The sequence below is a fragment of the Uranotaenia lowii genome, chromosome 2 (genome assembly GCF_029784155.1).
Source record: "Uranotaenia lowii strain MFRU-FL chromosome 2, ASM2978415v1, whole genome shotgun sequence".
Classification (NCBI taxonomy): domain Eukaryota; kingdom Metazoa; phylum Arthropoda; class Insecta; order Diptera; family Culicidae; genus Uranotaenia; species Uranotaenia lowii.
In genome coordinates, this window is record NC_073692.1 from 72,305,827 (window position 1) to 72,321,085 (window position 15,259).

The following is a 15,259-nucleotide window of genomic DNA, read 5'->3' on the forward strand; positions in this document are numbered from 1 at the left end:
AATTTGTCATGGTAATCGATTCTGAAGTTTCGATTCTATTAACAAAACAGTTAAGAGGGTCCCTATGACCTTAACCTGCTAATTTTGTAAAGTTTTTTTCAGGAACCTTTTGAAAATTTCTTGCTTTTCAGAAAAATATTTTGATAATGTTGATTTTAACCCAGTAGGAAAGTTGAAGACATCGCTTGTTTATTGGTCTTGTCTTAACAGTTAAAACTTGATCAATTATTCCATTAGTTTACAATAAGATTTTTAAGCCTTCCATCACCACCCGGAGGCAACATCTTTTTACTCCATTCGCTTCCAATCAGTTTCTCTCATTAATCATAATCGATGGTCAATTTCACGGTTCTCCCCAATTTCAGCGATTTGGACGGGTGGACTATACTGAAATTATGCTTTCTTCCGACTAACTACACTCATTCCCCACCATCCAATATGTTTTACATACATATGAATGTAGGTTCCTAATGCATGCAAACGCGAGAATTTGTAATCTTACTCTTCATGCTCTCTCTCAATCGAGCAGCCTGCGCGCGCCGCGGTTGGATTCATAAACCAGGAATGATTCAATTCGTCAATTGAGCAATGCTGATTGTAGGAAGGATCAAACCGGTGCTGCTTTTGACGAATGGCTGGGAGAATTATATGTATTTTTTGTAGGAACAGTGCGTGAAAACCTGCGAGCTAAAGAGAGAGGGAGATCAGGAAAAACAAACCCACGACGACGATGACGAGAGAATCTCGATCGTTTGAATGGTTAGCGCATATTATATGAACCTTCATATCCAACCTACAGTTGCAAGTAAATTATTCAAAGAAATGTTTCGCATTTAAATTTTTAATGATGATTAACCTCAACCTTTTAGTGGGATTTACAAAGATCGGTATAAAACCAAAGCCAATCATTATTTTTACCTTACTTTTTGCGCAAAATGTTTCATAATATGTTAGCCTAATAAAAACTGTTTGACAAGCAGTTGACAAAAGCTAAAGCTAAGAGAAACTTAAGAAATAAAAAAAAAAAAAAACTAGAGGTACTTTTTATATAAATCAAAATTTTTGTTTTGAAAAGTTTATATTTTTAGAATATTCATACATGTGCCATCTTGTTACTAGCATCTTCTCAAAAATATTTTTCCAATGTCATTTCCCTGTTTATTTTTTCCACGGATGTTAAAGCAAATATTCCGCGTCGTACTGTAGCGGGGCGCACTCGCGTTATGCGCGATCAACTAACCCTACTAACTTGATACAAACAACAGAACCGATTTGATTTGTTGTCTGGCGGTGGCGGCGCGAAGACGACGAAAAGTTCACAGCACATCAGCATCATCGAGGCCCGCATGAATAATGGAAACATAACGAGTCAGTCTCTGTGTCAGTCAGTAGACAATCGGACAGCCATCGGTAAATAACTATCAGTTAGGTCAGGCAGGAGTAGGAGACCCGAATATTCGATCGAAGTTTCCCCATTGAGTCGTTCGCGCGCGTAAGGATCAGGTCTGGCGTTGTGCGCGCGCCTCGCGGAAGATTTATTGCGACCCTCTTGGAGAGGCGTGGTGCGGTGCTTCCGATTCGATATCGTCGTGGTCATGTGAAGTGCAAGTTCGTGGAAGGACGAGAGTTGTTTGGGTTGTGGGTTGATGGATTGGATTGACGATTGGGTCACCTGTTGATGCTACTGTTTACGGCGCTCTATGGAAGTACATTCTGGTGGATGAAGGAAGATATCAAATCGTCAAGCTTGACGTAATGAACTTGTTATTGGTGCAGAGTGCCGACGGCAGTTGACCGTTTGGTTTAGCGTCGAATACAATCAAGTGGATTGTGATGTTTGATAGCTTAACAAGGATAATCAGTTGTGAAAGGAATATAAGGAAAATAAGGAATATATCTAGGCTGTCTTCAAAAAGAGGTAACGTTAATTTTAGTACGTATGTGATCTTGCGGTTTTATCTATTTTTTGAATCGATGTTCTTGGGAATTTGTGAAAGCAAGTACCGTCGGAAAAGGCATATTTACATCTGATGTATTCAAAACCCTGGAAAAGTGCTCTAATTCAACCTGTCGATAATTACCTGCAAAATAGGAGCATAATCGGGCTACGGAAAGTTATCATGCAACGATCCTTAAATTTGTATGAGATTCTGAAATATTTTATTCGGAGGAGCTGAAATACTCATAACATTATTTACTAACGGGTAATTTAACAAAAAATAAACTTGAATTTGCTGAATTACCTGTATGAAATAATAACATATTCATAACAAAATTATATATGACCCGAACTTTACTTTCTCGAAGCGATATCTCAGGAGCGGTACAAGAAATTTTCTGAATTTTCCTAAAATTAAGAGCTCTACAATTTCTCAGTTGGATTTTTTAATAGGGTCACCCGATCCACCCAACAAATAAACGGAAAATTATCCGGTTAGGGTCATATAAATCCGGATTGGTGTTTTGGTTATAAAATCAAAACTACTGAACCGATTTACATAAACTAGTACAAATGTCTACTATCGAATGCTTGAAAAATTTGGATTTTAATTTTCATGATCTCCTGAAAATCGATCTTAAAGCCATAATTCAATAAAAAAACAGGTGATTTGCATCAAAGGTAATTTGTTTTGTTGAAGCTGTATTGAAAAACCTTTGAATGATATGAATTCAGATAGATTGGGAGCTCATATTGAAATAATAAAAAAAAGTGCTTGATTTTACTGACCACAGCTGGTTATTTGAAATGTTCATAATTTATTTTTTCAAAAATGTTATAACTATATTTATATGAGGATCAATGAATTTTGTTAAAAAAAATTAACGAGTAATTGAACACATTCAATTCCAACCGATAGAGATGAATTAATAATGAAGAGACTGATAGGGTGACCAACTTCAGTATTTAGTCATACAATTTCAACATATTGAGAACCGAATCGGAGGTTTATCGGTTTGAGCTTTTTGTAACTCTGAACACAACAACTCTGAAATGTTAAATTTAATTTTGAAATAATACCTGTAATAAGAAATTAAATACGATACTCCGATTACCTCAAGAGTTTGAAATTTACACATTTAATCCATTTCATGATTTCATACGGCTCAGTGAATTTCTGAAATCTCTCGTTGTATATTTGTTGGGGTTCCTAATGTGATAAAAATATCACAAAAAAATTTAAATAGTTTCCATTGATTTTCATGTTTTTAAAGATTTAATAATTTATCAGCCCAGTTTTATAAATATAAGCTAACTATTCTGTGAAAAAAGCAATGGTTTCCAAGAAGAAAATCAATTATTTTTCATTTTTTCTTATATTTCAATTCTTGACATATGACATCGGAAACCAAAACTTAGCTGACCAAAGTTTAGCTGACATAATAAAATTTCATTATTTCAAACGGGATCGTCATGGTATTTCTACAAAAAACGCCTACTTTTTTTGACCAACTTTTCTTTCCGCTCAATTTTCAAACACCAACAAAATTATAAATTTTTTTCGTGAATAGATGCTGAATATGTAGATGGTATAAATGGTATAATTTATGAAAATCTGTTCAATAGTTTCCAAAATACAACCAGAATGTTACCCGGGTCTATTTGACCCATCCCGGCAAACTATCCTTTATTCTAAATCGTTAAGGAAGGTTCAACATAAAATTTAAAACTTATAAATTTTCATAAGCAATTTGATATTTTGAGTTTCTTATTTTTAGGTGAGGCATTTGATTCTTAAATTATTAAAATACAACATTGAAATGAACTCCATAAAAAACAATATCAGCAAGTTTTAATTATGTATGGAAAATTATACGAATAATCTTCCAGAAATTTCAGATAAACTTGATATAAAATTTCACTTTAATTTTTTATTTCGTCTATTCTTAACCATCCATTTTTATAAATATGAGTAGAAGCCGAGTATTTCTTGAAATATATTAACTTTTATGAACTTTTCATTTACCGTAGTTGAATTAAAAGGAATCTTTCGATTGCTTTGATTCAGTTGAATCATTCAACCAAGTAGGCTCACAACACAATAGAGTTCCTGAAGTAATTAAAAACCGATTCTGAATAAAAATTCTGAATCCTTTGCGAGGTTCTACACAGAAAAATTTTTTGACTATTACGTGTCACTGAAAACTGCAACCTTTAAAATAAATCATCTGTATTTAACAAAACCTGTTATTTTAAATTGTTTTCCTTGAAAGTTAACGAATATTCATTTATTATTACAGCAAATGTCCTGTAAAAAAGTTGTACACTAAAAATTAAATGTCACGTAACTATGTTTTCGACCTGTAAAATTACGAGAAATGTCCTGCTCCTTTTTGTTACAGGACATTTGCGTAATTTTACAGGAAATAATTTTTGCTGTGTAAGACTAAGCATAGAAGAAAATCGACATATTATTTTAATAACCGGTCTGTTTTAAAAGAAAGCTGTACTTCAAAATCTAGTATTAAACGCGTCGTTTTTTTTTACATCTTAGGGGCCGTTCAAATATTACGTAACGCAATTTTCGATTATTTTCAACCCCCTCTCTCCCCTACGAATGTGTTCGTTTCAGATTTTCTATCCAGAATCCACTGACCGTTACAAACTGCTTTACCCCCTCCCCTCCCCTAAACGCGTTACGTCATATTTCAATGGTCCGGAATGGTTAGTGATACTGAAAAACATCTTGAGAGCATAGCGGCTATTACAGTTTTTTAAATTTCCAATCTATATATATATATATATATATATATATATATATATATAAATGAATTTCGGTCTGCCTGTCTGTTCCCTATAGACTCAGAAACTACTGAACCGATTTGCGGAAAACTTGGCTGGTGGGGGTATTGTAGCACGGGGAAGGTTCCTCTTATGGTTCGAGACCCCTCCCTTTAATAGGAAGGGAAGAGGGGGGCTTCCAAACAAAAGAGAAATGTTTGCATAACTCGAGAACCGATCAAGCAAATGGTACCAAATTTGACGTTGGAGAGTATTTGGGTACGAGAAATATTTCTATGATTATTTGACTCCCGTCTCTCCTTACATCAGAGAGAAAGCAAGGTAGGAAGGGGCCTCTTTTACAATTCTTTACATAACTCAAAAACTAATCAAGCGAATGGAATCCAATTGGCATGGGAGGGTGTTCGGATACAAGAAATGTTTTTATGATTATTTGAAACCTTCCATTCTAAAGATAAAGGAAGGCAGCCCGATCAGGAGGGAAAAACTTTTTTATATCAAGATGAGATATTTTGATACTCAATTTTTTCCTATCTTAATGAGTTATTATTCAGTACTCGTAGGATGTTAAAATATCTCAAATTATATCAAAAAATCTATTCGATCATAGCTCATTTATATCAATTTTAGATATGCTCCTTTAAAGATTATATCTCATTCAGATAGCAAAGTTTGATATTGGGTAGAACGAAATCCATCAAAATTATAACTTATCAAGATATGAGTGCTATGAGAAAATTTTCTAATGGAAGGTCAATAAACCACATTATTTGCTAAAACCATGCCCCATTTTTGATTTCCCAAAAATTTGATTCAATTTTATGAATCTGTTGAGCAAAACTCGTTAATGCACGGTTTGGGCCGTTGACTTCGATGTCCGTGTTTCATAAAAAGTTGCTCGTATATCAAAATAATCATTTTATTTAAGGACAATCCGAAAAAATTCTTTATCATTGAAAATGAGCTCAGCCCCATTCAAGTCTGTCAATCAGAATAAGATATAATTCAGATTGGAGAAACTTGAAATCGAAAATTTGGAGTACTTAATCATAACTGAATCAGATATAAATATCTTGGTGAGATACGTTTGAGTTATTATTTTGATATGCTCTCCTGATCGGGAGGAGGGAGGCTCCTATACAATTTTTTGGACAGTTCAAAAACTTATCTTAGAAATGAAACCAAATTTCACATGGTAAGGTATTAGGCCGATTAGGGCACGAAAAATGATTCTGTTATTATTTGAGACGCCACTTTTCTCCAAATTGGTACACAGGAAAGGGCGAGGGGCTTTTATACAGTTTTGTTGGCATAACTTGAGAATTAATCAAGAATGTGACGTTATTCGAAAGCCCTTCTCACTTTGAAAGAGAAAGAGCGCGGAAAATCCATACCACTTAAATCCATACATTTTGGTATAATTAAGAAACTTATTAAGCTTAAAAAAACACTGTAAAAATTTCACATCCTGAAAAATCAAATTTCAAGATTCAGTTTCACTAAATAAAATGAAATCATCTTTATATTGCAATTTGAAATTGATAGAAAAATTATACCTACAGATTTTTTTAATATGGTTACAAATTTCATTTATATTAAGGAGGTGCAGCACACTGGGCAGCTAGTTTTACATAAAACAACAATTTACATCAGTTTTTCATTATTTGTAAGTTTAAATATACTCCATGTACAAACAACACAGTGCAGAAAATCTACGTAAATAGATTCACATGATACAGCATGGGTAGAAGGGAATGGTGTTAAAAGCAGTATCAATACTGTTCGCTATATGTAAATCTCTTATCATATTCATGCTCATTGTTTACAATAGATTTACATTTGAAATCTTGTCCCATGAATATTCGTACGCAATGAGTGTTGAAAAACCATATTAAAAACACCGGTTTATTTTAATGTAGAACATTTATTGACCTCTTTCACTAATTTAACACTTCGTTATTAACACTATTCAAACATTCACTCATTGCTGCTGATAGTTTGGCTTAGGAAACTTTGGAATAACTTAGTTAGTCGCCTAGCCAGCGCGTTTGGAATGATCATTAATTTTCAGATAAAATGTTAACATGAAAATGTTGCAGTAGACTGTTGGAAGAATTTAAGGGGGGGGGGGGGGGGAGTGGTGTCTAACGGGTAAAAAAATACACCATTTTCACGTTTTTTATTTCTAGAGCTATCGTTCAAACAAATGTATTCAATTTTTTTTGCATTATACAAAGCATTGTTAAAAGAACATTTAGTATTTTTTTCGTAGAAAAATATTTATTTATTATAATTGAATTCATCGAACATAAATGTTTTAATGAAAAGGTTTTGTTACAATCAAATTAGTAAAACAATTTGGACTAACGAATTCGACGAATAAATCGGCTGGATGATTCTTCGAACTGATGCAGGTGCTCAGCATCCTGAAACATACGCATCATTGCACTGAGTGGTTCATTGTAGCCATACGATGTTCGATGGATTTGATGTGACAGCAACGAATTATATCGCAGAGTTCTCGATGGGGCACTGAGGTTTATCATTCTTAGAAGATTTGGCGATTGAACTTCTCTATTTATAATCTTAACAACGAAAGAAGCCTGTTGAGTCTTTCGGCGACATTCGAGGGTTTCGAGACCCAAAAGCTGACACCGATCTGAATATGCTGGAAGATCTTCGGGATGACGCCAAGGCAGATGTCGCAAGGCGAATCTGACAAACCGCTTCTGTACACGTTCAATCCTCAAGATCCAACTTAGTTGATATGGAGCCCGAACTACAGCAGCATGCTCAGTTATAGATCTGACGAGGGTGCATTTCAAGCACAAAGGATCTTTGAATTCACGTGACACTTTGGTGATGAAGCCGAGCTGACGATTCGCTTTGTTGATAACTGAAGAGCGTTGACTGTTGAAAGTAAGCTGCGCATCGAGGATCACGCCAAGATCATTCACTTCAAAGACCCTTTTCAAAAATTGGCTGCCGATACTATATTGAAAAATGAACCGGTGACGAAGCACTTTAGAGGATGCCTTTTAGAAAACAGGATTTGCGGTGGACACTGTATCTCAGCACAGAATCATCTGAAATCAAAAAATCAGAGCAAATATTTTTAATAGATGTTTTTCTGGACCCCAACGTTTTTATTTAACTTAAAAAAAATTTTATGAAATTTTTGTGGCTGTTTGAAGTAAAAACTACGATTTTTCACGAAAAAATCCGCCATTTTTTATCTGTAAAATCTCCCCAAAGTAAAAAAAAAGAAAAATGTTGGGGTCTGGTATTTTATATGTCGTGACGATGTCCACGAACTTTAAAAATGTGCTTTCGAGAAAAACGCGTTTGAAGTTTCTGCTCTTGCTTTCTTGCAGTGTTAGATAGGAGGAGACAAAGGCCTATAATTTCTACAGTTTTGCTTCAATTGACTTGAAAATTTGACACAACATTCTTGAAATGTTTTACAATAAGAAAATAAAAAAACAAAAAAAAAACGATTTTTTGAAAGTGTTAGACCCTACCCCCCTTTTAATGTCTATGAATATAAAACGAATGAGATTTATCACTGAAACCAAAAAATAGAGAAAAAAAATTCAGGTACTATTGAATTAAGATTTTGATATCACTAGGGCTAGGGAATAGCATTTTTGGTGCCAATGTTTTAACAACTGTTTTCTGATGATTTTGGCGTGACGAATTCGATTCATTTGACAGCTTTTGTTTTAGTGATGTGGCATGTAGAAATTTTAAAATTTGTCGATTTTGCGTAAAATTGATCATTGACAACAGATGAACAGACATACCTACATTCAAAAATCAAAACTGATTTTGAACGTAATATAGATTTAGAGATGTTAAGCTTTAAAGAATTTAAATATTAGAGTTTTTAGAAAAATAACATTACTACTAATTCTGAAGCAACTGAAAAAAGTCTTCAAGTATTTGATCCCTCTGTTGTGTTGTGAGCCTACTTGGTTGAATGATTCAACTGAATCAAAGCAATCGAAAGATTCCTTTTAATTCAACCACGGTACCGTGGTTGAATTAAAAGGAATCTTTCGATTGCTTTGATTAAGTATTTGATATTAAAGATTTTAATTCATTCAAGAGTATTGTTGTAGACTGAAAAACGAGTGAACTTTTGGTTTAAGAAATATCTCAGATTCAATTTGGGTTTGATTTTTTTTAATTCGTCGTCTTAATCTTTTATAACTTTTTTCTTAGAAATCAAAATTACTTGCGATCTTCGCAAAAGTTGATAATTGAATAAAAACCTTAAATTTTTAAATCTTTGTAATTATCTCCAGTTTTGCAAAAATATGCGCATAAAGTGATTAAAGGAATTTCTACACATTTTCTAAAATTATTTCGAAATCAAAATATGCTAGAAAAAATCTATTGCATATTTGGAATCAGCGCCCTTAAATAGTCTAAGGCTATGATCATTTAGTATCCGGGCACTTTATTTTGGTGATAGCTGCGTTAATAATGCTTGGATATGCAAAAATTTAGTAGCGTTGTGTTGGTTATGAAAAGGACTATCTTGCCTATTTTTGATAGATTTTTAAGTTTACGCGTGTATGAGATATTTACTATGCAAAAAGACATGATAAAAATAATTTTGCACAAATTTGCTCCTTTTGCGCATTTTGTGCCTCGAAAATTCTTCTTTGTTGACCCGAAAGCTCATGAACTGTTGATTTTTTCTGATTCTTTTTCGTACCAAATGGTTATTAAGTATAAGGAGCCACTCTAGGATCCACACGAAGTTCAAATCAACTATCGGAGTGCAACTCTTGATCTTAAATATGGTGAAAAGTTTATGGTTATTATTTGGGATAACTGAATGAAGACTCCCTACATAATGCAAAAAATCCATTTCCGGCAGAGGCAAAAAGTTTTGCCTGACTAGTAGACACCAAGTAAATAACTAATAATGATCAAATCCAAAGATCGCAATCTGTGCATCCGGTTTTTACGCAATATGACAGATGTGTTCTGATGGACAAAAAAATTTATGTTAAAACCGGATTTAAGAGATCAATTTCTTCGAGATACCAACTCATGAAAAGATTCCAACCAGATTCCAATTGCTTTTTCCAGGTGAGTTTGTGTAAAATATCAGTATTTTGCAAAGGTTTTGGTTCTGTGGTAAAAAAAATAAATCAAAACATGACTGAAAAAAGTGTGCAAAGATAAAAAAGAGATTTTATGAAAAAGTAAGAGTATTTCTTGAAATCATTGATAAATATTTTTTTTTTATATTTTTAGTTTTAATGTCATATTAACACCTTCATTTTCTCCATAGAAAGTTTTTCGATCAAATGAATAGTTTTTAAAATACACACGTTTGTAACTGAACGGATACTAAATGATCATAGCCTTAAATCAGTTCTTAAAATCTTTGCACCCCGGAAAAATATGATTTTTTTTCCTTGCTTTGGCGAATATTTCAAATTTAAAATTGTTCAAGTATGAGTATCAACCCAGTAAACATTGTATGAAAATTAACTGAATCTAAAGTTATCAGAATTTTAAATTGAAATGAAAAAAAGAAATGAATAAAATATAATTACCTTATTTCTTATCTTTACTAGATCCCATGCTGATGATACCCAAAAAACTGAAGCGAGCACAAAGACCCACTTTAGATAATTTTTCGGACTAAACCATACGGTCGCTTGGCGCATTCTTCAAATTTTTGTCCCCGTCACAAACTGCTCAAAACATCGAAACCAAATAATTCCAAGTTACCGTAAGCGGAAGGAATTTTTCCTTCATCACTGTCGTCTTTGTCAGTTCTTGCGTTTCTGGAAGTGGCAATTGAAAAGGAGGATCTTGATTTTTGCTGAAAAACTTGCCAAATCAGAATCAGAATCGAGGCACATTTGCTGATTTGCCGATCATAAAGATGTCACTAGACAGCAGCATCGACGAGATGGACCGGATCGGTGTGCCACATGGCCACGGACGGCAGAATCTTCATCAGAATCATAAACAGAACCTAACGACGACTACCGACGAAGAGGCGGAGGACGATGGATACGATGGGGACGTGACGTCGGAATCGCCTGCTAAAAGGATCAAACTGGAAAATAGCGCAGATTTTAGTCTTACGATGGCCGACAATAGCATCGTAAACGGAAGTCTCGGCGAGCTGCTGCGAAGTATTAAAAGTAGCTTGGACATGCGCGGCAGAAGTGAAGAGTCATCTGTGGGAAGTGGCAGTGTTGTGGGTGGAAGCTCAGTGATGGGGGGTTCTTCAAGTTCAGGTGGGATTGGGGTTGGTGGAGTCTTCGGGGTTCCTAGCAACAGTTTGAATAATAACAACAACAGTGATACCTTTAACAATAACATCAGCAACGGGTACAATAACAATAACAACGTTGGCAAATCCACTGCGGCGTCCATTTCATCAGATGAGGTGAAATATGGCGAGTTTGGCAAATTTTTGGCAGATAGCGAAAAGGATGAAAGCATGGCCACCGTACTCGAGCTGCTGCACGGTAAGTCGAAAAATTGGCAACAAATATTCACCACTACCTATTGGATGCTAATTTTAGTTGTTTTCAGTGGGATTGATTTTATTTTTGATGTGATAACCGATCGATCGAGCAATGAATTCGATCGATCGAACAATTAACGTTGCACTTGAACTACGACGGACGGTTTGGTGGAATGCTTTTTTTTCTCGTGAATTCCTTGAATCTATATTTGCTTTCCTTACCGCCACGAGGAACAATTTATATTTAACAGCTTGTTTTCTTCCTCGATACGGGCAAAATTTACTTCCGAGTCGATGAAATAACAAAAAAATATAGACCGGGGAATAAATTGAGAGGAAAAACATCCTATTCATAAATTTTTTTAACGATATTATCATATTCAAGCTAAGCGATGTTAAAATTGTCGAGTTTTGTGAAAATGTTAATTGATTCTAAGAATCACATTATTTTTTGGAATCAATGGCTAGGTAAAGGAAAGATTCTTCATTACATTTTCCGGAGATGTGAAAATAAAACAGAGCGACGTAAAAGTCAACAGAGCAGTTCTTTAAGACTGTAAATAGGAACTTTGGAATCGAATTGAAAGGCCAATGACCGCAAAAAAGGCTTAAACTTCAAAATTCATAATCGAAAATATGGCATTGAGAATTGGGAATATAGAATTGAGAATTGAAAATTGAAAATCTGGAAATGCAAATTGAGAATTGAGAATTGATAGTCTAGAATTGAAAATTAAGAATTGAAAATTGAGGATTGAGGATTGAGAAATTAAAACTGAGAATTACAATGGAGAGTTGAGAATTGACAATTAAAAGTTGGGAAATAAGAATTGAAAATAGAGACTTGAGAATTGAGAATGGAGAATTGAGAATTGAGAATTGAGAATTGAGAATTGAGAATTGAGAATTGAGAATTGAGAATTGAGAATTGAGAATTGAGAATTGAGAATTGAGAATTGAGAATTGAGAATTGAGAATTGAGATTTGAGAATTAAGATTTGAGAATTGAGAATTGAGAATTGAGAATTGAGAATTGGGAGAGAATTGAGAATTTAGAATCGAGAATTGAGCATTGAGAATTGAGAATTGAGAATTGAGAATTGAGAATTGAGAATTAAGAATTGAGAATTGAGAATTGAGAATTGAGAATTGAGAATTGAGAATTGAGAATTGAGAATTGAGAATTGAGAATTGAGAATTGAGAATTGAGAATTGAGAATTGAGAATTGAGAATTGAGAATTGAGAATTGACAATTTAGAATTGAGGATTGAGGATTGAGAATTGAGAATTGAGAATTGAGAATTGAGAATTGAGAATTGAGAAATGAGAATTGAGAATTGAGAATTGAGAATTGAGAATTGAGAATTGAGAATTGAGCATTGAGGATTGAGAATTGAGAATTGAGAATTGAGAATAAAGAATAGAGAATTGAGAACTGAGAATTGAGAATTGAGAACTGAGAATTGAGAATTGAGAATTGAGAACTGAGAATTGAGAATTGAGAATTGAGAATTGAGAATTGAGAATAAAGATTAGAGAATTGAGAACTGAGAATTGAGAATTGAGAACTGAGAATTGAGAATTGAGAATCGAAAATCGAAAATAAAGAATTGTGATGATAATTTGAGAATCGAAAAATGAGAATTGAAAATTGAGAATTAAAATTTGATAAATAAGAAGTGAGTGTCAAAGTTGAAAATTGACTATCAGGAAAAGACAAAAAATTTAAGAGCTGAAAAGTCGAAAATTTTCAGAAGCAATTTGAACATCGAAAAGTTAAAAAAGAAAATAGTTGAAGCGATAAAAGTAAAACTTATATGATAATGAGTAAAACAATCATTAAGTTGAAAACTTGAATTGTTGAAAAGTTAATTTATCTAAAAGTAATAATATCTTTCAGTTCAAAAATCCCCAAGGATTAAGAAAAATTTAAAATTCAAAAGTTGAATAAATGAAAAGTTTTAAAATTCAAAAAGAAGTATAAAAGTCGAAGAATCGACCAGTTTAAGTGTCGAAAGTATGAATAGTCGAAAAGAAGGAAAGTAAAAAAATCGAAAAGTTGGAGAGTCGAAAACATGAAAAGACAAAAAGTAGAATAGTCAAAAAGTCGAATTTAGAAAATGTAAAAATGCCGAAAAGTAGTTGAAAAGTCTAATAGTCAAACTGTAGAAAAGTCTCGATAAATCTAAAAGTTTCAAAGTAGGAAATTCGAGACGTAGGATAGTTGAATAGTCGAATAGTAAGTATAAAAGTTGAAAAGTTGAAAAGTAGGAAAATCGAAAAGTCTTAAAATTGAAAGTCGAATATTTTAAGTCGAAAAGTATGTAAAAGTATATGAAAAAGATGAAGTATGAAAATAAAAAATGATTGAAAATTTTTAGAAAACATTCATTTGCCACGAAAACACGTGTTCTTTAGTAAAATTGTCCATGGATAACATTTCAAATTTGCGATTAACTAAGGTGTGCAATTTACTCACTTTCTTGTTTAGATTGAGGTTGCCAATTTTTTTTTTCAAAACGTACCCGGCCCGGACAAATCTGGGCTTTTTTTTTTCTAAAACCTGAAAAATCCGGGCATTTGATTTCAAAATTTTGGACTGAAAATCCGGGCAATATCCAGGCAAAGATTGTCAAAACCCCAAGAAATACTCAAAACAAAATCAAGAAAAAAAACCTTGGAGAATTTTTTTCGAAAAAACTTATAAGTAGATTTTTAATTGTATTTTGGGCTACCATTAAACGTCTTATGATTATTTTCATAAATCTTGCTAGAAAAAAAATCATTTGAGACAGATAAAAAAAAATATTTACATTACGATTTTTTTCCCTTTTTGTTCGATTTGGCAAATAAGATGAATAATCCGGGCAAATTCAGGACTTTTTTCAATGAAATCCAGGCAACCGGGCCGGACCAGACTTTCCCCAAATTTTGTTCCAAATATTTGGGCAAACCCGGAAAAAATTGAGCAATCTGGCAAGCTAACTTACTGCTTGTAAATCTAGTGTTGATTTAATCTTTGGATGTAGTTTACCTATTTGAAAATTTCTTAATCTCGTCTATGAAAACCACGTATTATAACAAACAAAACAATGTATTACCTCCCGGAAAAGTAAACTACAGTAGATATTCCCTTTCACTGAAGCCAACCATATTTGATCAATGGTAGAATTGCTTTGATACACGTTTTCCTCAATTGGTGGACTTCATTTTTTTATTGCCGGGCTTCCGATGCACTGATGGTGGAAATATGTCGTCGACTGACCGCCTTATGCATAAGCTGCTTTTAACAAAATTTCTTTTTTTACGCGCTGCACATCTTTTCCAACCTCCCTTTTCTCCTCACCTCGTTCAGTTGTTAGCTTTTTCGAATTTGGTTTTCTTCATTCACAATTGCTTCCATTCTTGATGTGCGCGCGTGAGGTTATTCACAAGATTCCGTCTTCGAACTGACTCAATGCACAAAGTCCGCCACTGGCTGTTGTTCTTCTGCGAAGGGAAAGCATCAAAAGGGAACGACAGAATTATTGAACAATTGCACAAACACGCACCACTTCCCGGACTTACCTACTCGGTTTCCCCTCAAGTTTTCTCAACTTCTCTGATTCTGACTTTTGGTCGGCTTGCACATTCCATATGCTGATATTGTCCCCATCACACATCATCTTTTGCCGCCCGGAGGAATAACTTATATGCCTTTTCCTCATATACACACACATCATGAGAGTTCATTCGACTTGGGCTGATTTGCTTGAAAGTGGCAGGGAAATTGTGCCTCGTTTTATGGGTGGTAGAGAAGGGGTGGAAGGGAGAAACTTTGGTTTTAAGTGGAAACTTCATTTTTTTTATTTAATTTATATTGGTTTTTATTAAGTCTAAATGCGATTGTTGAGCTGCAGAGCTGATTTGTGTTTGCCGATGGAGACAACAACCTAGAGGGGTTTGATTTGGTTCCTTCAAGTGGGACGTGGAAAAAAGTTGGGTTGAATTGGTTTCAGAAACTTTGCGGAGA

The 15,259-nt window shown here is 33.9% G+C and overlaps 1 protein-coding gene across 1 annotated transcript in view; it reads left to right on the forward strand.

Moving 5' to 3' along the window:
- The first annotated feature begins 1,295 nt into the window (after positions 1 to 1,295).
- The window catches only part of LOC129745683 (uncharacterized), a 52,922-nt gene continuing 38,958 nt past the window's right edge, over positions 1,296 to 15,259 (forward strand). The window contains exons 1-2 of the mRNA XM_055738958.1: positions 1,296 to 1,918; positions 10,339 to 11,247. Of these exons, the coding sequence (XP_055594933.1) occupies positions 10,653 to 11,247 (595 nt within the window). The 5' untranslated portion in view covers positions 1,296 to 1,918; positions 10,339 to 10,652. The remainder of the gene's footprint in view (positions 1,919 to 10,338; positions 11,248 to 15,259) is intronic.